Here is a 26,837-nt window from a genome sequence, read left to right on the forward strand (position 1 = left end):
CAAATGTTTGTTTTTTTTTGTTTATATGGTTTCTGAGTAGGACCAACTATTCATTAAAATTGTAGTTTTCATAATTATCATACTTGCAAGATTAATTGCAGGACTCCAAGAGTTTCCGAACTCATGCTTCTACGATGTCTAGGTTATACGACACGACAAATACTCTGTCTGGTTAATGATTTTTTTTATTTGCCTTATACTGTTTTTCATTTTTTTCCGAATCTATTCTAAAATCGGATGGATTTGATGAAGAATTGATTCTGAATATAATCCACCAAACAGTAATAAACAAAAATGGCGGTTACATACTTTACAACTTGGTTCGGTAGGTATTGTAATGAACGATTGGCTAACGTTAAACTGGTTCTTCGGCATAATTTTCGTGAATTTTTACGCTTCACTGAATGATGTCAAAATGAGGAGATATCCGGTAATTAATAACAACGAGCTCGGTAATTTTATATAGAACGAATGTGCGTTCAGCAACAGAAAATGCGAAGTGCGTCATTTAATACGAAAACATCGGAAGCATTGTGTGCAAAATACTGACTTTATCGGACAAATAATTACCGAACTGTAAAATCGAAAATAAGGGTGTAGTAGCCGAGCATATACTTGGGGCGCGAATAAGGCGTGATTGACTGTGTGTCCCACATTTACACGTTCGCCCTAATTTTTCAGAATAACTTTTTTTTCTATTCAAACAAACTGCACCAAATTTTTGGCGTTTGTTTTGAAACTTTTTGACATTGAAAACATCTTACCGCATTATCTGGGGCAGGGTGTCATTCTAAAATCAAACAATGTCACGTTTTTGCGTCACTATTTTGAACGCTAATAACTTTGTTATTTATGAATGGATTTTCGTCTGGTTATCACCAAACAATTCGGAATTTACTGAAATTATGTTTTATTTGCTGTAGTGTTTTTGTATTTCAATAGCACACTATTGAAAAACAAGCACAAATCAATAGATCTCGGAAAACGTAAAAACTCTCATGCATCAGTCAATCTATCCCCGGAAGAGCTGTCAATAGGGAGCACCTTAGTGACTCAAACGAACACGAAAAGTTATAAATAAAGGTGCCGCGTGCCTGTTTGAATCCATTTGAGCGCCCAGCACACTACGCTTCTATGAATGACGTCATCCTCGACTATTTAAAGAATATCATTCCTCGGGCCGAAAAGAACAGCAGTATCAATCAGGCATGTTGACAATGCGCTGTGATGAGTGCTGCATTTGATCACTGCTACCGTTGGAGGTGGGGACGACGACAGGTCTAGGCATCCAGCGGCCAAGCGCTCGTAATGTCTCCTTTCCATGGCTCTGATTGGCTGTATTGATTTTGCCGATGACGCATCCTCGGATATATAACTTTCGGCATTGCTCGGGTCAGCTCACTCTGGTTGAACGTCGGAGACAGCGTTGCCACAATTAAATCTGTACCAGGAGTTGAATTTTTTTGTATCTGTGTTTTCATATAGAAAAAGATGGGTGGGTAATGTCTGTGATATAACCGGAGTGTCGTGACTTCACTTCGAGGTGTTAATTTAAATCTAATGATATTCAACGGAATTACGTTTGAAGGGGAAATTTTCAAATAATTCTTTATGGTAATAATGGTGTTTCTGAAAAGAACTTTTGATTTTGGCGTTGGTGTTGATGGTGATGCGCTGGATCGTTGGATGCTGCTGACTTCTGTTCACTATGTTCAGGCTCATCTGTTGTTCATGAATAGCTCCGTTGTCCTGTAATTGTGGCGAAATTCTGGCAGAGCGATGTCCTGGTCGGTAGTTGGTTGCGATGGGGCTTCTTAACGCCACTAGTAGCTGGGGCACTTTTGCGAACGGCGACAATTGTCAACTGCTTTCCCTCCGGCGGACTTTTGAACTGACTACTTGCTAGTACGATTGTGAACGAATGATGAGAAAAACCGACCGACCGATATTTATATTATTGCGCTAATATGCACTATGCAATATGCTCGTTCTCGTGGCGTGCATGAGCCTTTCCTTTCCGCCCGGCTTCTAATGCTAGCATAACCAAACGAAGCCGTCTTTCCCCTACCAACTGTTTTCGTCAAGGAACCCACGAATAATCATAGGAGCAAATTTGTAGCGGACCTATATTTAAAGTTTTTCATCATTTTATTGTTCGGTTGGTGCACCATATTGGCGGCTCTGTCTGAGATGGGCTGAAAATTTTCACTTTTTCCGAGCCGTTTTCGGAAGATTTTCTTAAACACTATTTTTCCGTTGATAATACATGTCCTTCATATTTCAAAATTTAATACAATATTGCTACACATATTTTCGACAAAATGCCAAAGAAATTAATTAATTTCATTCAGTACAACAAAAGATATAAGCGTTCAAAAGCTTACACGATTTTTCTTCCGAAATTTTGAAAAGGGGCCCCTATATTGAAAGGTAAGTCGTTAGTTACGACAAAATCTGTACTGGATTCTGTACCAAAACAATAACAAGGTTATATGAAAAAAAAATCATTTTATGTACATATTTTCAATTCGAGCCGGTGAGCTGAAACTGACATTGAGATGCGATATGCGAGAAAACTTCTCGTAGCAAATGCGCGAATTGTCTGCTTTTACTTCGGCAAGCACCATTTGATTTGCTGCAAACAGATTCCTCTTATCTTGCATCATAATGTCGACAACTCCAGCTCAACATCTCGCCGCCATTTTGTCAGTGGCCTAACTCAATATTTGACGATTTACAGTGTTTTATTATTTTACGCTGCTGTCACATTAAAAAAATCTTTAGCATTCTGTACTTTTTTACAAAAATCTGTAACCAGTACCGTACAGAATCTGTACCAAAAATACTTAAAAAATCTGTACCTTTCTAGATAAATCTGTACTTGTGGCATCACTGGTCGGTGTGGAGACGATAGTAGTAGCTGACAGATATATTTCAATATTAATTCTTCAAAAGGGCTAATGAGATTTTTGTAAACAAACTTATTTCGCTCATTATTCTGCTACCAAGTTGAATTTCATAAAAAACACACATGAATCAACATCTTTACCCTTAGTAGAATCAATTTAAAATGTTTTCTGTATTGAAATTATGACAAATTAAGAGAAATCAGCAAAACAAAAGTTTGTTTTCAAATCTTATTAGCCCTATTCAAAAGTTGATATGGATTTCATGTATTTACACCGCCACACACGCCTGCTCATTTCGATTTATTTAGGTACTCATTCCGCATAAAAGATTAAAATTTGTGCGCATCGAAAATGTTGAGCCCTAGTTAGCTCGACCCATATCGTAACCTTACCCATTGGGGCCGTGCATAAATGACGTAGCTTTTTTTTCGGCGAATTTCGACCCCTTCTTCCCCCTCGTAGCATTTTGTCACAATATTCCCCCTCGTCACAAATTTGCTACACCCCTCTACCCCCTAGAGTACTACGTCATTTATACATAGAAACTTTGCCACTGCGATCACTATTCAGGTTATCTTTTGTGCCTGCCTCTGTTTGCCCGAATCCAATGTAGTTGGAAGCGAGTTGTTTGTTTGTCCACATGTGTCGTCCCAACTGGGTAGTGCATTATTAATGTTGCTGAGGATCCGTTTGGGACAGGTATGGCATACCTCGTGAGGCGTTATAAGATGTCTTCCGAAGTATCGCTACCTTCAAAGCAATACTACTGCACAATGGCAGAGAATATGTTCCGACTCTCGGGCTCATAGTTACGTAATTGACAAATGTCATCTTAACATTTTTTTCAGATGTTACTTAGCAGGACAATGTCCCGTAAATAAACCTGTGATTATACGTAAATTATTTCGTTTTAGATCCATTAGTTTTTTGGCTCTCGTTGTATCTGGATGTCTGAATTTCTTAGCTTGTCGAGCGCCTTCTACATTACGCCAGTCGTTTAGTAGTTGGTGTCTTGCCCAAGCCGAAAGTTCTAGTTTGATGGCACAGGTAGATATACCTAGAAATGGTTCTGGTTCAACAAACATGTTTGATGAATCAAGCTTGGCTAATTCGTAAGCCACTTCGTTATCATCGATTTTTTGGTGGCCAGGTACCCAGAATATCAAATGATAATGTTACTTTATTCCGAGTTGCCAGTTGTTGTAAAGATGTGATGCGCTCCCAAACAAGTTTGGACTCACATTTCGACGACCTTGCCAGATATGTTCAGCTGGATGAGTCTGTTAACGGTAGTGAAGATCCCACACTAAAGGAATAGGCGCGTGCGTGCGATTTTTTTTTCATTCAAGACTGGAACACAACCTTAGGCAGAAATCGTCATGTAACCGAAACGATGATGGAATCTATTCGAACAAACGAGGTATATTCGACGTTGCATAAAAGGTATGCCCGTTCCCATGCAGAAAATTGTGTACGACGTGTCGCCGGTAAATTAAACAATTCACTCATATTTTATGTTAAATTCCCGCTAGTGTCTTGGGTCAAATAGATTCAAACTAATTTATTTTTTAAAGAATCCGCCGTATCCAGCAAAGAGTCGATAATGGAGACTATACAAGCAGCCAAGCACTTGATAACAGAACAGGAGACAACTAACAGTGATCGTTATTCATAGACTTAAATATCCAGTATTCGACCACAATTCGTATTGGCCGATTGAATTGCTATTCTACTACCCCTGGACAATTTGGTTAAAGCAAACGATTTGTTATCAAATCTCAATTTGCCTTTCACAAAGGGAAGGATACTAACGATTGCCTTACAATGCTTTCAACAAAAAATCAACTAGTCCTCTAGCTTCGGTATCTTTATCAATTTATCCGTCTTCTAAAGGTTCAATAGCCATGGTTACGTTTATGTCACAGGATTAGTTGGTGCAATGGTGGTTATATTCCCTTATTCCTAAAGTATAATCGAAAGCATGGTTGGAGAAGTTGAAAGTAGGTCGTGATTTCAATCGCGTGATGTCCAGCTTCATGTCTAATCAATATATACACTATGTACATCTTTTTTATATCGGACACACTGACGGTAAACGATGCGTGCGTAAGACGTCATTGATCTATAATTTTTAATGATCGTAAATATATTAATGTAGGATCTGGGATCTGTTTAGAGTTAATGGCTTCTCAAATGTGGAACCTTCATATTTTCGGTTTCATGCATATGCCAACTATCGAGTTTATGTTTATGCCCGTTTATTTTTGTATTCATCGTGAGGCATTTCAATGTTTTCATGCTTGCATTCTCTCTGTCTCCCAACGATACAAATTACTATTCTCTCCACTCGCAGCCCTAATAAACATCGTATGATTTAAGAGCCTAACGACCTGTTCAGGGCGTTATCCAAACAATAGAATCGTTGCACTATATGGTTTAAAGCTTGTGCGACCAAGTATAAAATAGAGTCGGTGTTGGTTCTTCTATATGTAAAGAATAATTAGCAAATCTAATAAAGGCATGATTGTTTTTCAATTATTAACGATAACACAAACAATCGTAACTTATAATGAGAAGATCTTAACCATAATTGTGTTGTTTCCTTAATTGGAAATTCCAGGGAAAACAGAACAACTGATTCCTGGTCCAAAGTTCCTGGAAAGTGTTAACACAAATTACTGAAAAACACCTCAATTCACCTCCATATTGCCACGAGAAAGCGAATAGGAACAATTTTTGAAGTAGAATAATCTAAAATTTCAATACTGGGATCTCGTTTTAAAAAAATTCTGCTGAGATGCTGTTCAGTCTATTTTGATAATCGGATAAATAACACCTAAGCGGGTGTTTTTCCTTAACAAACAAAACAAACCACCACCATGCACAATAGTAGGAACAAACAACAAACATTGAAATAATTGGCAGAACCTTATTTCACCTTAATAAACAAACAAGTGGCTGAGAAAAAAAAAGTGGGGAGGTAATGTCAGAGACATAAGCGAAGTGAAGTAGAATACACTTTTGGCAGTTAATACGAATGTCGCAATTTTTACTATCGTCTGAAAAGTTTTATTAAAACCAGTTATTAAGGTATTTCTTATGGAAATACGGTGCACGTATATCGAATTTTCTACTGTTGTCAAATGAATTGTTTCGCTTTCATTAAATGCTCTTCTTAGGGTTACCAAATCATTGATAATACAAATTTGTAAATATAATGAAATTGATCATGCAATGTACGAGTTCATTCGTCGTTTTCTGCAACGAAGTATTTTCGTGCATTGTAAACAGTAGGTTTCGTACATTTCATTAACAAGAATGACCATTTTACATATTTAGTGTACACTGCACGAATGTTATTTCTGATAACAACATTATTTTTCGTGAATGAAACGAAATGTTTGTTTATTTTAATAAACATTCATTTCGTTCATCTTAGAAAAGTTTTCGTATTTATTAGCTTCTTATCTTTTTCATTCGATTTTATGGGATCGATGTTTGACAACACCGATTGTTTTCAATTTATAAAAATCGATCTGACCAAATCGATTTTATTGCGCTATGAAGAAATGGCCGCTTGATGAACGAAAGTTTTCATAAATTTTACATATTTAGGGTACATTGTACGGATGTTATCGTTCCCCCGAGCGCTCCGACGCAGTCGTGCTACCAACCTGTGACCAGCTTAGTCGTCCCGGCCCTGTGTTCGGAGATCGTGAGGGGGTTTTCCGAACTCCCTTCTCAGGCGAGTATTTTGCTGTAAACTACAATTCGCTTCCTGAAGTCCTTTTGGTTTCTAGCATGCCATCTGGTACAACATGTTTGAATAATCTGCCGTTGTTTGAACGAAGCAGAATTTCGCCGCCATACCCGTTACTACTTCGACAAAGTCATGCTGCGCTGCCATCACCGGGACGCCTCCTATATAATACAACGGAAGCCCCCGAGCTGTCCGACGCAGTCGTGCTACCAGCCAGCGACCAGCATAGTCGTCCTGGCCCTGCGTTCGGATGTCGTGAGGGAGTCTTCCGAACTCCCTTCTCAGGCGAATATTTTGCTGTAAATGACGATCCACTTCCTGAAAACCTTTTGGTTTCTAGCTTGCCATCGAGTACATTACGTTCGGACAATACACTGGAACACCTGACTGGCGTTGACAGTTTGCGGTTGTATTACCACAACGTCAGAGGACTAAGGACGAACATTGAGGACGTGTACTTGGCTGTTGCTGGCGGCGGATACCGCGAACGAAACACAACAATGACGCCCCAGGGTTAGACAGAATCAAATTCAACTTGCTGAAGAATCTGCCTGACACTGCAAAAAGGCGCTTGTTGAATTTATTTAACAAGTTTCTTGAGGGTAACATTGTCCCTCATGACTGGAGGCAAATGAAGGTCATCGCCATCCAAAAACCAGGAAAACCAGCCTCCGACCACAACTCGTATCGACCGATTGCAATGCTGTCCTGTATTCGGAAGTTGTTCGAGAAAATGATCTTGTTTCGGCTCGACAACTGGGTCGAAGCAAATGGCTTACTGTCAGATACACAATTTGGCTTCCGCAATGACAAAGGGACGAACGATTGCCTTGCGTTGCCTTCTACAGAAATCCAAATGGCCTATGCTAACAAAGAGCAGATGGCATCAATCGTCTTGGACATTAATGGGACTTTTGACTCAGTTTCTATCAACATTCTTTCAGAGAAGCTGCACCAACATGATCTTTCACCAATTTTAAATAACTTTTTGCTAAACCTGTTGTCTGAAAAGCACATACACTTTCCGTATGGCGATTTAACAATATTGCGATTTAGCTACATGGGTCGTCCCCCGGGCTCATGTCTAAGTCCCCTACTCTACAATTTTTACGTGAATGACATTGATGATTGTCTTGCCAATTCATGCACGCTAAGGCAACTTGCAGACGACGGGGTGGTCTCTGTTACAGGGTCCAATGCTGCCGATTTGCAAGGACAATTGCAAGATACTTTGGACAATTTGTCTGCTTGGGCTCTCCAGCTGGGTATCGAGTTTTCCACGGAGAAAACTGAATTGATTGTCATTTCTAGGAAGCGTGAGCCAGCGCAACTCCAGCTTCTATTAATGGGTGTAACGATCAATCAGGTCTTCACATTCAAATATCTCGGGGTCTGGTTCGACTCTAAACGTACCTGGGGATGTCACATTAAATATCTGAAACAGAAATGCCAACAGACCTGATCAGGTTGTACCAAACAACGATATTGTTCGTGATCCCGATCGGAATGAAATAACAAGATTATAACAAAACACAATTTTTGTAACCTATTGTGTTATAAATTAGGTTTCGTTAGTAGTTAAAATAACAGAAATTAATAACAAGTAGCAGCGCGAGATATAGTTTTGAAATATTTCTGTTATGTGTTTCTGATCGGGATGGAGTACTGGTGTTTCTGTTTCTGCTCAGCTGCGAACATACACTTCATCAAACTGGAATGAATCCAGTATCGTTGCTTGCGCATTGCCTTGGGTTGCATGCAATCGACCCATACGATGAGTCTCGAAGTGCTGGCGGGTGTTCTCCCGCTAAAAAATAGATTTTGGGAACTCCTATATAGATTGCTCATCCGATGCAACATTTTGAATCCGTTGGTGATTGAAAACTTCGAGAGGCTCGTCGAGCTTAATTCTCAAACCCGATTTATGTTCTTGTACTTCGATTACATGGCACAGAGCATCAATCCTTCCTCGTACAATCCCAACCGTGTCCGTTTCGTAGATACTTCTGATTCTTCTGTGTTCTTCGACACATTCATGAAGGAAGAGATTCGTGGAATTCCGGATCATGATAATTCCGAGAAGTCGACTGTGACAAAATGTTCTACACTGAGGGATCAAATCTCGATGTGTCCACTGGCTTCGGTATCTTCAATAATACTATCACCGATTCATTCAAGGTCAATGATCCCGCTTCAGTTTACGTCGCAGAATTTGCTGCTATTCAGTACACCCTTGGCATCATCGAGACTCTGCCCACAGACCACTACTTCATTATTTCGGATAGCCTCTACTCTATCGAGGCTCTTCGTGCGGTGAAGCCTAAAAAGCAATTCCCGTATTTTCTGGGAAAGATACGGGAGTCTCTGCGCAAGTTATCTGAATAATCTTACCAGATTACGTTTGTTTGGGTCCCCTCTCATTGTTATATTCCGAGTAATGAAAAGGCCGACTCTTTAGCAAAGATGGGCGCATTAGAAGGTGACATCTACGAAAGACCAATTTACTTCAACGAATTTTTCAGCATTTGTCGTCAGAGGACACTCGACAATTGGCAAAACTCGTGGAGCAATGGGGAACTTGGACGATGGTTGCATTCAATTATCCCGAAGGTATCAACGAAGCCTTGGTTCAGCGGGGTGGATGAGGGTCGAGATTTCATAGTGTAATGTCCGGCTTATGTCCAACCACTACACATTAGATGCGCATTTGCGGCGTATTGGGCTCGCAGAGAGTAGTCGTTGCGCTTGTATTGAAGGTTATCACGACATCGATCATGTTGTCTGGGTGTGCGCCGGATATTGTGGCGCCAGATCACAGTTAAAGGATTCCCTCCGGGCCCGAGGTAGTCCGCCTGAATTGCCAGTTTGTGATATCCTGGCAAGTCGCGATCTTCCCTATATGTCTCTCGTCTACCTTTTTATTAAAACGATAAATATCCTAATCTAGCCCATATACTTCATTTCTCGTTTTTAGAAGTTCCCTGTCCTTCCTTTTGGAGCACTAGAGTGTCACTATGTGACTGCCGTCACCTTTACCACGCCTGCATAAAATGAATTCAAAGGGAGAGCAGGTCGATGGTCTGATTATTATTAAAGGATTCTCCACCGTCAACCCGATCCTAGGCATCTACCATCTACCAGCCTCGCCTTGAAAGGTTGTGTTTGCTGATTGGTTGTAGCAACCAAGGCTGTGCAAGCCGTGAATAGGCTAGAAGTTTGTGTACCGTGTCAGTATTTGATGCTGTGTTGGTGCGGAGACAGGCAGGATTGTTGGCTGCGAGAGCGGTCGTTTGGTGGTGGTACCACGCGATAAGCGAGTGTTGGTGCGAAAGCAACGAAGTCTCAGGTAAGCGGCGCCCCACCTTGGTGGTAGTAGTGGTTGCGCTGCATACAACCGGCGCTTGCGACGGAGTGAGACAGAGCTGCATCTGGTTGGTGAAGCGGCTCGCTTCATCATCATTCATTCATCCGTATTAGTGCAGATACGGGATTTTGAGTATTTGTGTACCTAGCCACGCTGCGTAGTAGGGGAATACCTCTGGACCCACAGGTAAGCGGCGGCCCCACCTTGGTGGTCGTAGTGGTTACGCTGCATACAGTCGGCGCTAAGTGAGACAGAGCTGCATCTTGTTGGTGAAGCGTCTCGCTTCATCATCACTTATTCATCTGTGCTAGTGCAGAAACGGGCTTTTGTGTATTTGTGTACCTAGCCACGCTGCGTAGTAAGGAAATACCCCTGGACCCACAGGTAAACAGCGGCTCCATCTTGGTAGTGGTGGTTGCGCTGTGTTCAACCCGAGCGTGACAGAGGGAGAAAGCGTGAATCTGCAACTCTTCGAAGGACAGGTAGATTTTAATATAATTTTGCTAGTGTTAGTATTTAATTCACTTACTGTGTATGGTAGGCGAGATGGAGGATAGTGAGATGGAATCCTCCATTTCACAAGAACAAAATTCTTCTGATCCCCCTCCCTCAACTCCCCTTAGAATAAAATTATACCTCCAAGGGTCTTCTGGACCTTGGCAGGTTTTCTTCAGGCGGAAAGGAAAGCCATTAAACCTTGTGCAAATTGCACGGGATCTGACTTGACGATTTTCTGCTGTAACAGAGATCGTGAAAGTAAATAAAGACAAACTTCGAGTTAGCATTGATTACATTAGACAAGCTAACGAGATAGTAGCCTGCGAACTCTTCACGCGTGAATATAAAATTTATATACTTTCGCGCGATATAGAATGCGATGGAGTCATCTCCGAACGCAGCCTCACTGCCGAGGATATACTTAAGCATGGTGTTGATTGTTTCAAGAACACCCTGCTTAATACAGTTAAAATACTCGATTGTAAGCAATTGTACTCAGTATCACTTGAAGAAGAGAAAAAAGTTTACCGACCATCCTGTTCATTTCGTGTAACTTTCGCTGGGTCTGCTTTGCATGGCTATGTTCTTATTAATAAAATTCGTCTCCCCGTTCGCCTTTTCATCCCTCGAGTGATGAATTGCCTCAATTGTAAACAGCTTGGCCACACAGCCACTTACTGTTCCAATAAGGTACGGTGTGGCAAATGTGGGGGGCCTCATCAAGAGGATACATGCAATAAAAACTTAGAAAAATGTTTACATTGCGGAGAAACTTCACACGAGCTCCTTGCATGTCCCATATATAAATTGCGGGAGGAGAAAATTAAACGATCCTTGAAGGAGAGATCTAAGCGCTCTTATGCAGAAATACTGAAAAATGCTATTCCTGAACCCACGGTCCCAGAAAACAGATACGCTATTCTATTGCCGAAAGAGTCTGACTCTGACGAAGCGTCCGAAGGTACATCATTTGTTTTACCTAGAGGATCCAGGAAAAGAAAAAAATCCTCTTCTCCCAAACTGCCAAGCAAGGGCCTTAAAATTTCTCCTCCAATAAATAAATTGCGGCCAAAGCTAAAGAATTCCGATGCAATTCCGAAGCCAGTCCCTCCCGGTTTTGGTAATGTACAATCCAAACAGAACACCATTACTGGTAATAATAAAACTTCAACTTCCTCCGAGCCTCAACCGGGGATAGGGTTATTGAAATTTTCTGAAATTGTTGATTAGATTTTCAAAGCATTCAATATCTCTGAACCACTAAAAAGTATACTTTCAGCGTTCCTCCCAACAATTAGAACATTTTTAGAGCAGCTGATTGCTCAATGGCCCATCCTTGCAGCGATTGTATCTTTCAATGGGTAATCCACCTCCTCCAATGAAAGATTCCATCACTGTTTTACAGTGGAATTGCAGAAGTATCATACCTAAAATTGACTCCTTAAAAATTTTGCTGCATAATTTGAAATGCGATGCATTTGCTTTATGTGAAACATGGCTTACCTCAAATATTAATTTCAACTTGAATGATTTCAATATTATTCGCCTAGACCGAGACACCCCGTATGGAGGAGTGCTTCTAGGAATTAAAAAGTGCTATTCTTTCTATAGAATTAACATCCCCTTGTTTGCGGGCATTGAGGCTGTAGCTGTCCAAACGAATATTAAAGGCAAAGACATGTCTATCGCTTCTATATATATACCTCCCAAAGCTCAAATTGGACAACGTCAGATTTTTGAGGTAGTGGAATCCATGGCTGCTACGCGGCTGATACTGGGAGACTTCAACTCGCACGGAGTATTGTGGGGTTCCCTCTTCAATGATAATCGATCCTCTTTGATATAAAATGTTTGTGACGAATTTAATATAACAGTTTTAAATACTGGCCAAACAACACGCATCCCCAGACCTCCTGCACGACCAAGTGCATTAGATCTATCCCTATGCTCGACATCACTTCGGTTAGATTGCACGTGGAAGGTTGTACTTGATCCTCACGGTAGCGATCATTTGCCAGTCGTTATTTCAATTAACAGTGAATTAGGCCTCACGAATTCAATCAATGTCCCTTATGACTTGACACGAAATATTGATTGGAAAAAATACCAATCTTTAATTTCCACTTCTCTTGTTTCGACGGAAGAGCTACCACCTACCGAAGAATATGAATTTCTAGCGGGTTTGATTATTGAAGCAGCAGAACAAACCCAAACGAAATGCAATCCTGGCATGATAATGAACAGCCGGCCTCCTAATCCCTGGTGAGTCAAAGAGTGCTCGGATGCATATGAAGCTAAACAAGTTGCTTACAAAGAAATTATGAAACGGAAAGGGTGTACATGTGCAAACTTTGAAAATTATTCGATTTTACAAAACAAATTTGACAGTCTCCGTCGTGCCAAAAAGTCTAGTTATTGGAGACGTTTCGTTGATGGCTTGTCAAGAGAAACATCAATGAGTACTCTTGGGAACACAGCCAGAAGAATGAGGAATCGAAACGTAACTAATGAAAGCGAAGATTTTTCGAATCGCTGGATATTTAATTTTGCCAAGAAAGTTTGTCCAGATTCTGCTCCTGCGCAGAAAATCATTCGCGATGCTCCCACAAGTAACGATTCCATAGATTCGCCTTTGACAATGATGGAATTTTCAATTGCACTCCTCTCATGCAACAATAATGCTCCGGGTCCAGATAGAATTAAATTCAATTTGGTGAAGAATCTGCCTGACCTAGCAAAAAGACGCTTGTTGAATTTATTCAATAAGCTTCTTGAGCAGAACATAGTCCCGCACGACTGGAGACAAGTGAGAGTTATCGCCATTCCAAAACCGGGAAAACCAGCCTCCGACCATATCTCGTATCGACCGATTGCAATGCTATCCTGCATCAGGAAATTGTTGGAAAAAAATATCCTACGACGTCTCGACAATTGGGTTGAGGCGAACGGCTTGCTATCAGGTACCCAGTTTGGTTTTCGGAGGGGAAAGGGAACGAATGATTGTCTGGCGCTACTTTCGTCAGAAATCCAACTAGCTTACGCAAAAAAAGAACAAATGGCGTCTGTGTTCTTAGACATAAAAGGAGCATTCGACTCTGTTTCCATTGATATTCTCTCAGAGAAACTACATCAATGTGGTCTTTCACCAATATTAAATAATTATTTATACAACTTATTGTCAGAAAAGCACATACATTTTTCATATGGCGATTTGGCAACATTCAGAATAAGTAATATGGGCCTCCCACAAGGTTCTTGTTTAAGCCCCCTTCTCTACAATTTTTACGTGAATGACATTGATAATTGTATTGTCAGCCTATGCACTCTAAGGCAACTTGCAGATGATGGCGTGGTTTCTGTTACAGGACCAAAAGCCATAAATTTACCACAACCACTGCAAGATAGTTTGGATAATTTTTCAAGTTGGGCTTTAAAGTTAGGCATCGAGTTCTCTACGGAGAAAACAGAGTTGGTTGTTTTTTCAAGGAAGCGTGATCCAGCTCAGCTTTAGCTTCAGTTGGTTGGTAGAACGATAGCCCAAGTCATGACCTTTAAATATCTCGGAATTTGGTTCGATTCTAAAGGTACATGGGGAGGCCACATTAGGTATCTGATAAAGAAGTGCCAACAAAGGATAAATTTTCTCCGAACAATAACCGGATCTTGGTGGGGTGCTCATCCAAGTGACGTGATAAGATTGTATCAAACAACGATACTTTCAGTAATGGAATATGGGTGCTTCTGTTTCCGTTCAGCTGCAAACACTCACATCATTAAATTGGAACGAATACAGTATCGTTGTTTACGAATCGCCTTAGGTTCCATGCAATCGACACATACGATGAGTCTTGAAGTTCTAGCGGGAGTTCTTCCCTTAAAAGATCGATTCTGGGATCTCTCCTCTCGTTTACTTATACGATGTGAGGCTATGAATCCACTTGTAATTGAAAATTTCGAAAGACTTGTCGAGCTTCAATCCCAAACCAGATTCATGACAGTGTACTTTAATCACATGTCACAAGAAATAACGCCTTCTAGTTAATATACTAGATACTCCCGATTTCACTTTATTTTTCGACACGTCCATGCGAGAGGAAATTCGTGGAATCCCGGATCACCAGCGCTCTCTGGAGATCCCTAAAATATTCATAAGTAAATACCAACACATTGACTGCCATAAAATGTTCTACACTGATGGGTCACGAATCAATGAGGCCACTGGCTTCGGTATTTTCAACAATAACACCTCGATCTCTTTCAAGCTTGCAGAACCTGCCTCCGTTTATACAGCCGAACTAGCAGCAGTTCACTATAGTCTGGAAATCATTGATACTTTACTTCCGAGCCATTATTTCATCCTCACAGATAGCCTCAGCACAATTAAGGCACTACGCTCATTAAAGCTTGATAATCACGCTCCGTTCTTTTTGAAGAAGATAAGAGAATACTTAACTAAATTAACAAATAAATCTTATCAAATTACCTTAGTGTGGATTCCCGCTCATTGCTCCATACCGGGTAATGAGAGAGCGGATAATTTAGCCAAAATAGGGGCGCTGGACGGTGACATCTATGAAAGACCTATTGCTTTCAATGAATTTGATAGCGCTTCTCGTCAGAGGACGCTTACTAGTTGGCAAACATCATAGGACAATGGAGATCTGGGACGGTGGTTGCACTCGATTATCCCTAAAGTATCAACGAAGGCATGGTTCAAAGGGTTGGATGTAAGTCGAAACTTCATTCGTGTGATGTCTAGACTCATGTCCAACCATTATACGTTGAATGCGCAACTCCGCCGTATTGGGTTCGCAGAAGATAATCAATGTGCTTGCGGAGAGGGTTACGAAGATATTGAACATGTTGTTTGGTCTTGCACTGAATATCGTGAAGCCAGATCCAGTGGCGTAGTAGCGGGGGGGGTTTTGGGGACGAAACCCCCCCCGAAATATTTTGATGAATTTTGAAAAAAATCAATATGTTAAACAAAACTATGCTTAAAATTTTAAATGAAATGAAAATTTCATTTGCAAAAGTTATCTTGTGAAAATATTTCCTTATAGTGAAAATTGGCTGCAGACTGGACACCTACCTGACCGCACGTTGTGGAGGCTAGCTCAACCGCCGAGGACTATAACAAGTAGATCGCGGCGAAGCGAGGAGCTGGGAGCTTATTGGTTCACGAAACGGATATCGGTACCGAGAGAAATTTCGCCACATTCTGTAGTCCTTGACTGACGGCGAACATGGACTGGAGAGTGTGAGAGAAGTATCCCCATAGAGACCACCAGGCGATTCTGCAGCACGAAGAAGGACGGGCCGCAAGCTAAAGTGGAAGACGAAAGCCTTTAACGAAAACCTCTTTGTTGAGTTACTTCGGCGAACAAGTACGTTGATGCGCAAGAAGGATTGGGACGGTTTGTGACGTTACAATGTCACGAAAACTAGGGCCATGTAGTAGACGGCGTGCAGATTACGGGTTAAATGAATAGCTCAGTACACTACACGCTGCTTGTCTTAGATCCAGAAAACGGGCTCAGAGCGTAAGATCGGAGAGTGAGAGAGGAGCACAAGCGACGTTTTGAGAAGGTAGGGACTCTTTAAAATGGGAGATCAAGCTTAGCAAGCCAATTGCCATAAGTAGCTGTGCTGAGAAATAAACGCCAATCCCTGGGGGACGCGTACTGAGTCGTCATGACGAAGACGAGGGTCTGCGATACCAGCTGAAATATACCTGGGTAAACTAAAGATAATCATTGAGGGTCTCTTCCCGAATCACGATTCAACTACCTGGTCACCGACACCGTACGACGAAGAAAAAGGAGGTAACACAGCCGAGTGGTAAGTGACTAACGACGAGCTCAAAGAAGCGTCGATGTGACTAAAATCAAAGAAAACCCCCGGTCCGGATGGAATACCAACCGTGGCGCTGAAAGCTGCGATCCTGGCGTATCCGGATATGTTCAGGATGCTACTGCTGAAGTCTTTAGATGATGGGAATCCCCGAAATGAGGAAGGTGCAGAAACTGATGTTTCTGCTAAAGTGTGGGAAGTCACCGAACCATGCAACCTCGAATAGACCAATGCCGCAGCGTGGCATAAAAGAATGAGCCAGATCCTGAAGAGCTACTTCCAGAGTAGAGCACTGCTGTACCAGACGAACAAACGGGCAATAGGCAATGCGAGTCACAGCGGGCGTTCCTCAGGGCTCCATTCTCTGTCCAACACTTTGGAATGAGATGTACGATGGGGTCTTAACACTGCGGCTTCCCAGGAAGTGAAAATCGTTGGTTTCGTGGACGATGTGTCACTAACGGTGAGACACTTGAAGAAATGGAGGTGTCGGGGACGGAGACAATGAAACCGCGAAAAGCTGAACAGGACGCTTCGACTGCTGGTCGTACGAGTTGCGATTGTGTACCGGAGGCAATATGCTTTGTCGCCGGGATGATCCCTATCTACATTACCCTGACGGAGGATATCAAGTGCTACAAACAATGAAACGCCAGAAACGTGAGGAAGATGATGAGAATCGATTCGATGGTGACGTGGCAGCAGGAATGTGACAATACGGAGAAAGGAAAATGGACCTACCGGCTCATCCAAACCTGTCGGCGTGCGTCAATAGAAAGCACGGAGAGATGACCTTCCACCTGAAACAGCTCCTACCGAGCCACGGCTGCTTAAGGAGTATCTTCATCGGTGTGGGTACGCAACGTCAACATTGTGCTTGGAGTGTGAGATCGTCGAGGAGACACCGGAGCGTCTTTGAATGTCCGAGGTTTGAAGTCTTTGAATGTCCGAGGAGAGTCTTTGAATGTCCAAGGTTTGAAGTGACGTGTAGGGAGCTACTTAAAACGGGAGGACCGGACATCAACCCGGATAATGTAGCCTACAGAATGACAAGCGACTTAAAGACGTGGAACACAGTAAACAGAGATATGATGTAGATCAGTGATTCTCAACCTAAGGTCCGCGGACCCCTAGGGGACCGCGGAGTCATTTCTGGGAGTCCGCGAAGAAAAATATATTTTCCGAATGCATATTGAAATTTCAAGTCATGTTTCCTAACAAATTGAAAATAACATATTGATAGCATACAAAATTGATCTTTATCTATGGGGGTCCGCAGGAAAAAGATTGAGAACCGCTGATGTAGATCATGACCGTCTTACAACGTAATGGACATCGAACAACGGTTTCGGGAGAGCAATCACCGCCAGAGAACTCCTCGCAGGAATAAGCTAGATTCACCGCCGATGACTAGTCGAGTAGACTGCAACAGAGCAGCGAGTTTGAGTCGTCGAAACGCCAGCGAACCGGACGTCACGCTCCATGTGGATTCGTCAGACCGACCACGGCACCCCACCGGTTGTTCCGATAGAAAAATAGCGAAAACCAAAGAAGAATCGATATCGGGAGAACTTATTTCGTCTGGGATCTCTCCGTCAGCGTACAGTCAGATTCACCGCCGGGAACGAGACCGCGTAGATCGCGACGATACACCACCAGCCGCGCCGGGGCTCCAGCAAACCGGATGCCCTACTCTACCGGAATCGCCGAACTGACCACAGCACCTGGCTGGTTGGCTCGCTTTCGAACTTCTCTCGCCGGGGAACTTTTCGTCGGAGTAGGCTAGATCTATCGTCGGGGGCTAGACCGAGTAGTTCGCGAACCAGTCGGAAGCTCAACGAAGAAGTGGTACTGAATTGCACAAGGGAACTGAAGGGCTCAGTAAATTAGACAGTCTGAAGTTTGCCGCCCAGATTGTCCTCGTAGGGGAAGAGCATTAATTCTATACCAACAGCTAGCTTTCCTACCCTGACTACCCAAACCCGTTCCCTGAGTTGTTGGTTTTGAACATTTTTTTCCTGCTCAGAATGTTTTTGAACATTTTTTCATATATATATATACAAAAAAAATTCATATCCCCCCCCGAAAAATTTTCTTACTACGCCACTGGCCAGATCCCAATTAATAGACTCCTTACGAGCCAGAAGAAAACCACCCTATGTTCCTGTTCGTGATATCCTCGCTTTACGAGATCTTACATACATGGGCCATATTTATCATTTCCTGAAATCAATAAATATTCAAATATAATTATCCCCACAACGTTTCTAGTTTTTTGCCCTTGCTACCCACAAACAATTTAGATTTCCTCGCAGTTAGTTAAGTTAGATAAAACGATACAAATAAAAAAAATAAACAAAGATTAAAGAAAAACTATCAATAGGTTTACAATGAAATTCAAGAAAATAGAGTATAAATAAAAATATTCAAAATGATGATTATCCTCAGTGTTAGCATTAGAAAGTGAATTTTTATTATAACGTGATAGTCTTAAGAACTTTTGTAACATGATATGTAAAAAACCCCGGCGTAAAAAAACTTTTGCAAATGCCGAGTCAAATAAACGTTTAATGAAAAAAAAATCTACCAGTCTGAGGCTCTAACTCATGTCACTGTTCTTCTCGTTTCCTGAAAGTTGCAAGTTTTGTTCTTCTTCCCCTGTCATCGTGCTCGTCTACTCCCCCTGTTTCTGATACAACTCCTGCTGATGTTACAAAAACCAATTGTCTTATATTCCTAGTTTTAAGATAGCCTTGAACCTTTTCATTTTTTTTTCATTTCCCATCTTGTATATCTAATTGTATTCCTAGTTTTAAGATAGCTGTGAAGTTTCTCATAAAAGTTTGTTCCCCTTCTTGTATATTAATCTACATTCCTAGTCTTAAGATAGCTGTAAATTTGTTTTGCGAAAAATAATTATTGTTCAATCTTGTATATCGAATCGTATTTTTAGTTTAAGATAGTTGTAAAAAATGTTCCTCTCAATATTTAAAAATATTTGTGCATTGTAACCTCTTAGTTTTAAGATATTCAAAATGCAAAAAAAAAGAATTTGACACCGCCAAACTAACGCATTTGTGCCTATTAAATAAACGAACTGAATAAAAAACATGTTTAAACTTTTGATAGATTTTTTTAGTTTGTATATTTGAGAATCTTTGGGTTATTAACTCAGTGACTTAATGTGAACTAATCACTACATAATAAATTGATCTTCTACTTACCAGATATTTTCTCTTCTTTTCTTTTCAGCTGTTTGGCTCCAATATAGACTTAGTTTATGGTAAGTTTTTGTAGCTTTTTTGTTGCCGTTGTCATCTCCCATATCAGCACTCCCCCAACGATCTGTCACGGCAACTTGGGAAATATCTTTCACCATCTGTTCACACCAGCAACCACTGCAAAGTTTCCTGAAGGTGCAGCAAAGCACACGCTATTGCAATGGTAAATTTATGAAGATTAAAATGTACAGCAGCGTGAAATTGCTTAGCGTTTCGCATATACCTATATGTATACACCGAATTGGCAGCTACACATTGGTACAGACGGAGATTTCTATTAAAGCGTGCACTATTACGCTTCGTTCTCGAGTGGCACAATTCACCATTAGCCACAAACTGGTAACGAGCAACGTTGTACCGTTTTTCCACCAGTGCACAGTCAGTGGTCCCAAAGAGCAAAAAAGGGGGTTTTTTAGATTGCGTCAAAACGGTTGACTTTAGCAATATGGTGTCTTTGAGAAAGTTTCTTGGAGTAGAACTCTTCTTCTTTCTGTCTTATCAGATTAATGATTAATCCCCCCAATAGTGAGTTACGGAATTTATTTTCTCCAATAATTCAGATAGACAAATACTTGCTTCAGAAAAGTTGTAGAGAAACTCGTTACAAACATTTTACCCGAAGACTTCAACTCTCTATCTTTTAAGGTTTTTGCGATATGGGACATTATTTGTAAAATGCCCCTTAAAAACAGTTTTTTCAGCATAAGTTTTCTTCTAGATTTTTTCCATTATATAAATGTTCTAGAACATTATTTGCACTATTAAACTGCATTACTTTGCCGAAGATGGAAACTTGCTATCGCTAGTATGTCACGAGATATTCACGTTTTTTTTATTGAAAATAGCTCTTTTTCCAATGCCGATAACTTTTAAACGAGCAAACCACTTTGTAAACGAATTAAAGTGCAAGAAAAGCACAACAAATGCTGGAAAAATCAGTTCTCCCTAAGGCGGCCCTCTATGGAAATACTAGAGCCTAAGTTTGTCCATACTAGAACTGTTCCGGGATTAAATACATCACCATATATTACTGTTAGTTTTTTTATTTCGATTATAGAGGTTTTAACCTTAAGGTCATTCGCCTCTTCGGTTTAGAAAAATCTCTTATGAAAAATTTCTAACCCTATGTGCGGGGTCGGGACTCGAACCCAGGTGCGCTGCGTACAAGGCAATCCATTTACCAACTACGCTCCACCCATCCCCTACTGTTAGTTCTGAAATAAAGGGTTAAAGTCGTAATAATTATCCTTTCTTACTTTTGTAAGCACGTCTTGAGTAAATACCCAAGCAACCAAAAGTTGATATAAAGGAACTACATAAGCTTCTCGTTTTAAGTAATTTTGCAATACGTTTTATGTTCTAATAGCGGATTAAGCAGTTCTATTAAAGCTTGAGCAGCTTGAAAGTTCGCTAAGAACTTTTTGTGAATTTTAAAGCGTGCTTTTTAAGTATCATCCGAACTTCTGTTTGCTTGGGTCAAAAGTTACAGTTGCTCAAAAACTCAATGCATACGCCTGACACCGGAAACTGACAATTCCCTTGCGCCTACTTCATAACAATGGCGCAAGTGCAACCAAACGGCGAGTAATCAATTGCATTTGATGACGGGATGAGACAAACTTCAGCTCAAGTATTTCCATAGAGGGCCGCCTTGGGGAGATCTGATTTTTCCAGCATTTGTTGTGCTTTTCTTGCACTTTAATTTGTTTACAAAGTGGTTTGCCCGTTTTTGCCCGTTTAAAAGTTATCGGCATTGCAAAAATAGCTAATTTCCATCAAAAAACGTGAATATCTCCACACATACTAGCGATAGCAAGTTTCCGTCTTCGGCAAAGTAATGCAGTTTAATAGTCCAAATAATGTTCTAGAACATTTATATAATGGAAAAAAACTAGAAGAAAACTTATGATGAAAAAACTGTTTTTAAGGGGCCTTTTACAAATAATGTCCCATATCTCAACAAGCTCAAAAGATAGATAGTTGAAGTCTTCAGGTAAAATGTGTGTAATGAGTTTCTCTACAACTTTGCTGAAGTAAGTAGTTGTCTATCTGAATTAATGAAGAAAATAAATTTCATAACTCACTGTTAGGGGGATTAATCATCAATCCGATAAGACAGAAAGAAGGGGAGTTCTACTCCAAGAAACTTTTTCAAAGACACCATATTGCTAAAGTCAACCGTTTTGACGCAATCTAAAAAAACCCCTTTTTCGCTCTTTGGGACCACTGTGCAGTGTCTGCTTCAGTTTATTTCCAGTGAGACGCTTCCCTGCTTTATCCCTATGCTCCGGTCCAAACCGTGCAAGCTTCAACTTCAACGGCTTTCTGGACATTGAGCAGCGACGGCTAGTGGAAATACCAACTGGTTTTTTTTCTCGGTTTGATTTTTTGTGGAAGTATTAAATCCATAAGTAGAACTTGACCTCCAGCTCAAAGTAGCTTCCAGCTATAGAATGCAATTTCCTCTCCCTTTTCCATGTCGTGGGGCATGATTTGGTCCGACCGAGCAGAAAAAGTGTCAATTTCCGATATGATTCTTCACGCTTGTACCAGATGGATCTGGCAGCTTTTTAGTGCTGAAAAGTAACGAATAAATTTGTAATTATTTTTATCCGATATCAATCTTTATCTGTAGTGCAGTCTTCTGTCAAAGTCATTGTGTAATATTAAATTATATAAGATTTATTTTAACGGCTTTGTCAGTCTTTTGATAAATAATGGAACGAATTTTAATATTTGTCCGACGTTTCGATGCTTTTTGGCATCATCTTCAGGGGAAACTAGTTTATAATGTCATGATTAGTCTGGTTTTGGGTTGATACATAGTTCTTGTACTTACAATATAGTTCGTCCTTTGTCTAAATGCTTTGATAAGGTGAATGTCTGAGATATTGTTTGTTGTTCGTACATCTGTGCGTATCTGGATGGACAATGATATAAATCTTACGTAATATGTGCCATAAGTTGTAAAAAATAAAATAAAAATATAAATTTTGAAATATTGCTTACAAGTCGCCTAATATCAATTTTGGTTGAACCTATTATTTCGATTATTTGCGCCCTGTTGTATCTACTCCTTGCGCCCTGTTGTATATAGATACTGTGTGTGCAATGGCGGTCATAGTTTTGGGCATCGATAAATAGTCGATATTGTTGACATTTGGCTCTTTAGATGGAAAGAGAAAGCAAGAGATTGTTCAACGTTACGTTATTTTTTGGTGTGTGTTTTCAACGAGTGTAGTATACCAGCGTAAGTTGTGTTGAGACCTTCAACATCTTTACGGCGGTTGACAGTGTTGGGGGTGTTGTAAATATGACACATCTCTAAGAATGGGAGTGTGGCAGTGTGGAAAGTGCGGTCTATTACAGTTGTGTTTTCTAGATTGAACCTGTGCTCCATATCAATACTATGTTCTATCAGTGCTGTTTTGCCTTTCAAATTTTCTATCTCGTCAATGTGCGCGTTTGATTGAATCAGCTGGTCTAGTTTGTTTACATTCGTTTTGTGGCCTGCTAGTCTTGTTCTTAATTTGTTCTTTGTCATACCAATATAGCAAAAGCAGCAGCTATTGCATGGTATTTTGTAGATAACATTATGTTGATCTTTGGTTTCGATTTTGTCTTTAACGTTTGAGTGGAATATGCTCACGGTTTGTTGTTGTCTGGTGCTTATTTTAATCTGCTGTTGTTCGTGGTCTTGGGAAAGTGTTTTGATGATGAGTTCGGTTAGTTTAGGAATGTATACAATCGACCGGTATACTATGTTGGCAGTAGAATTCGTTTGCGTGCTGTGATGTTCGTCGGTATCCTGGTTGAGCTGCTGTGCATGGTGATTAAACGAACATCACAGCACGCAAACGAATTCTACTGCCAACATAGTATACCGGTCGATTGTATACATTCCTAAACTAACCGAACTCATCATCAAAACACTTTCCCAAGACCACGAACAACAGCAGATTAAAATAAGCACCAGACAACAACAAACCGTGAGCATATTCCACTCAAACGTTAAAGACAAAATCGAAACCAAAGATCAACATAATGTTATCTACAAAATACCATGCAATAGCTGCTGCTTTTGCTATATTGGTATGACAAAGAACAAATTAAGAACAAGACTAGCAGGCCACAAAACGAATGTAAACAAACTAGACCAGCTGATTCAATCAAACGCGCACATTGACGAGATAGAAAATTTGAAAGGCAAAACAGCACTGATAGAACATAGTATTGATATGGAGCACAGGTTCAATCTAGAAAACACAACTGTAATAGACCGCACTTTCCACACTGCCACACTCCCATTCTTAGAGATGTGTCATATTTACAACACCCCCAACACTGTCAACCGCCGTAAAGATGTTGAAGGTCTCAACACAACTTACGCTGGTATACTACACTCGTTGAAAACACACACCAAAAAATAACGTAACGTTGAACAATCTCTTGCTTTCTCTTTCCATCTAAAGAGCCAAATGTCAACAATATCGACTATTTATCGATGCCCAAAACTATGACCGCCATTGCACACACAGTATCTATATACAACAGGGCGCAAGGAGTAGATACAACAGGGCGCAAATAATCGAAATAATAGGTTCAACCAAAATTGATATTAGGCGACTTGTAAGCAATATTTCAAAATTTATATTTTTATTTTATTTTTTACAACTTATGGCACATATTACGTAAGATTTATATCATTGTCCATCCAGATACGCACAGATGTACGAACAACAAACAATATCTCAGACATTCACCTTATCAAAGCATTTAGACAAAGGACGAACTATATTGTAAGTACAAGAACTATGTATCAACCCAAAACCAGACTAATCATGACATTATAAACTAGTTTCCCCTGAAGATGATGCCAAAAAGCATCGAAACGTCGGACAAATATTAAAATTCGTTCCATTATTTATCAAAAGACTGACAAAGCCGTTAAAATAAATCTTATATACACCGTAACAGTCGAAATCTTCATTTGCAATATATTAAATTATAATTGTACGACTCGAATTAATCAGTAAAAAAATGGAAATTAACATGAATTGTAAGAGTAATGGTATAGAAACGCATCAAAACCTATACAACTGCGTATCAAACATCTTATAGTCGCGAATTGAGGCAATTGGCAGCCATGATCAACTTTCACGTTTCCCAGTGAAAATTGAAATTTGTTGAAACAACATCCCATTAGTTCCATAGTCATTTTTTCCATTTAATTGCACCACATTAAATTCTCGACAATTCTTTTCCTCTTTCCACAGGTAGTTGTACGGTAGGAAATACGACATACTTTCACGGCGAAACATTCAAATTGGATTGCCGAACACAATGCGTTTGTCAGGTAATTGAATTTCCATTACACTTTGGTTCTCATTTTCACGATTCCTGTGCTTCTTTCACCAAAATGGCACGAACCGGTTCCGGCTGTTTGCGCGTCTCTGGGTGCGATTTTCCAATTTACCGATTTGTGTGATTGCTGGTCTATGGTTCCTACTCCGGCTGTGGCTGTGGCGGTTTTTGCTTCTGTGGGTGGTACAGTGTACAATGTACATAGCTAGAACTGAAGACAAGCAAGCAAAGAAAGTTCTGATTGCCCGGATCGGGAAAAGGGTAGGCAATTTGTGAACGTGTTGACTCTGCCTTTCTGGAAGGAGAGTCAATCAAGCGCGAACAAAGATAAGGTGTGTTTGTCCCGAGTTTTTTATAACCATAATTTAGACGAGAGCTAAGAATTGCGGTTAACTGCAAAATTCAGTGGATCGAACTTTGAAGGTATATATTCAGGCTTGCTTGAGTAGAGCATTTTGCACTAAATATACGATATAATAATTTGAAGCGTCATTCGAGCTAACAACTTTGCAAAAAGAAAAATGGAACTCGATGTTTGTTGTACGATTGCACTTGAGCATAGATCCTTAATAGTGAACAATTTGAGCGCTCTAATCTGAGCTAGCAATAAAGATAGACCATCCATTTGAAGTAACTAATCTGTTTAATTACAACCTTCCAGGACTGAGCAATTTGATTATAAGAGTTATTGGTACGTTTCATCCGAATATGATTCCGAAACCAGGACTCGAATTCCATACAATTTATATTCGAAAATATTTAGTATACATTTCAACCAGTTTATCAGAAACCCTGGCAACAATTAACGAAGCCATCGCATCGGGTTCCAGTTACTTTCGGCTTCATTTCCACTGCGGCCTACCCAAATATTTGAACTAATAATTACTTTCATCACTGTGGTTTGATTCGAACCTCACTCGGTGGGTGGTTCTCCAGTTCAGGCATGTATAGAAGAGTTGATGCGAATCATGTTCCTTCTCCTTCTTCGTTTGCCTAGAGAACAACCATCAATATATCCTCAGCTAGTAAAGTAGTAGGTCTTTTTGAAGCCTACCCGGCAGAAAATTAATTATTGGGGTTTCCATTTTCCTGGCGGCATTGCTTTGTGTTTTCCGCATAGTGTCTTAGCTGATGGTTTAGCATTGAAACAGATGGGATTCGGTAACTTGAAGCGAGAAGATTAATTACACGTGGCTACATTTGAGCTAACAAAATTATGCTTCAAATATTGGGATGAGTTTACGGTGATACATTTTCACTTTCACGTTTCAGTACGAGTTCTTTAATAACACAGTAAATTTTTTGATATTTTTCATTATATGGTCAACGAGTAGCAAAAACCTAGCAATGTTTTGGCAATCAACGCCTTGGTTCGGCGATCATCCCAACAAATTTTTCAGACTCGCACAAAATTTCGACACTCCTTGATTTTCCACGGTATATAAAGGAACATATTATCATAATCGAAGCTATTTAATCATTTAGATAATGAATTAAATTGTCAATCAAAGAAACAAAATAGTAGTGCCATACCTGTCCTCGATTGGAATGGAGACACGATGACTTCGTTCGACAAGCACAAGTATTGTCCGATAAGTAGGGTTACCACCACCGATGAGGCTTTCACCCGGACATTTTTAATGTATTAGGACAGGCTTTTATAGAAACACGAGTATACGTTGAAACCAGACCTAACTGCTGAGTGAGATAAGTATAACCCCTTACATTCTTTTTGTAACTCATCGAGGTATCGATTAACAAAATTTACTCACATTCTTCGTTTAATGCTTTCATTTGGCAAAGCATAA

General features: G+C 40.3%; 1 protein-coding gene across 1 annotated transcript in view; it reads left to right on the top strand.

Moving 5' to 3' along the window:
• LOC131691315 (uncharacterized) overlaps positions 1-26,837 on the top strand; it is a 257,425-nt gene that overhangs the window by 187,648 nt on the left and 42,940 nt on the right. Inside the window, exons 4-5 of the mRNA XM_058977606.1 lie at positions 19,637-19,667; positions 24,942-25,021. Of these exons, the coding sequence (XP_058833589.1) occupies positions 19,637-19,667; positions 24,942-25,021 (111 nt within the window). The remainder of the gene's footprint in view (positions 1-19,636; positions 19,668-24,941; positions 25,022-26,837) is intronic.

Source organism: Topomyia yanbarensis, chromosome 3, assembly GCF_030247195.1.
Source record: "Topomyia yanbarensis strain Yona2022 chromosome 3, ASM3024719v1, whole genome shotgun sequence".
In the NCBI taxonomy this organism is placed as follows: domain Eukaryota; kingdom Metazoa; phylum Arthropoda; class Insecta; order Diptera; family Culicidae; genus Topomyia; species Topomyia yanbarensis.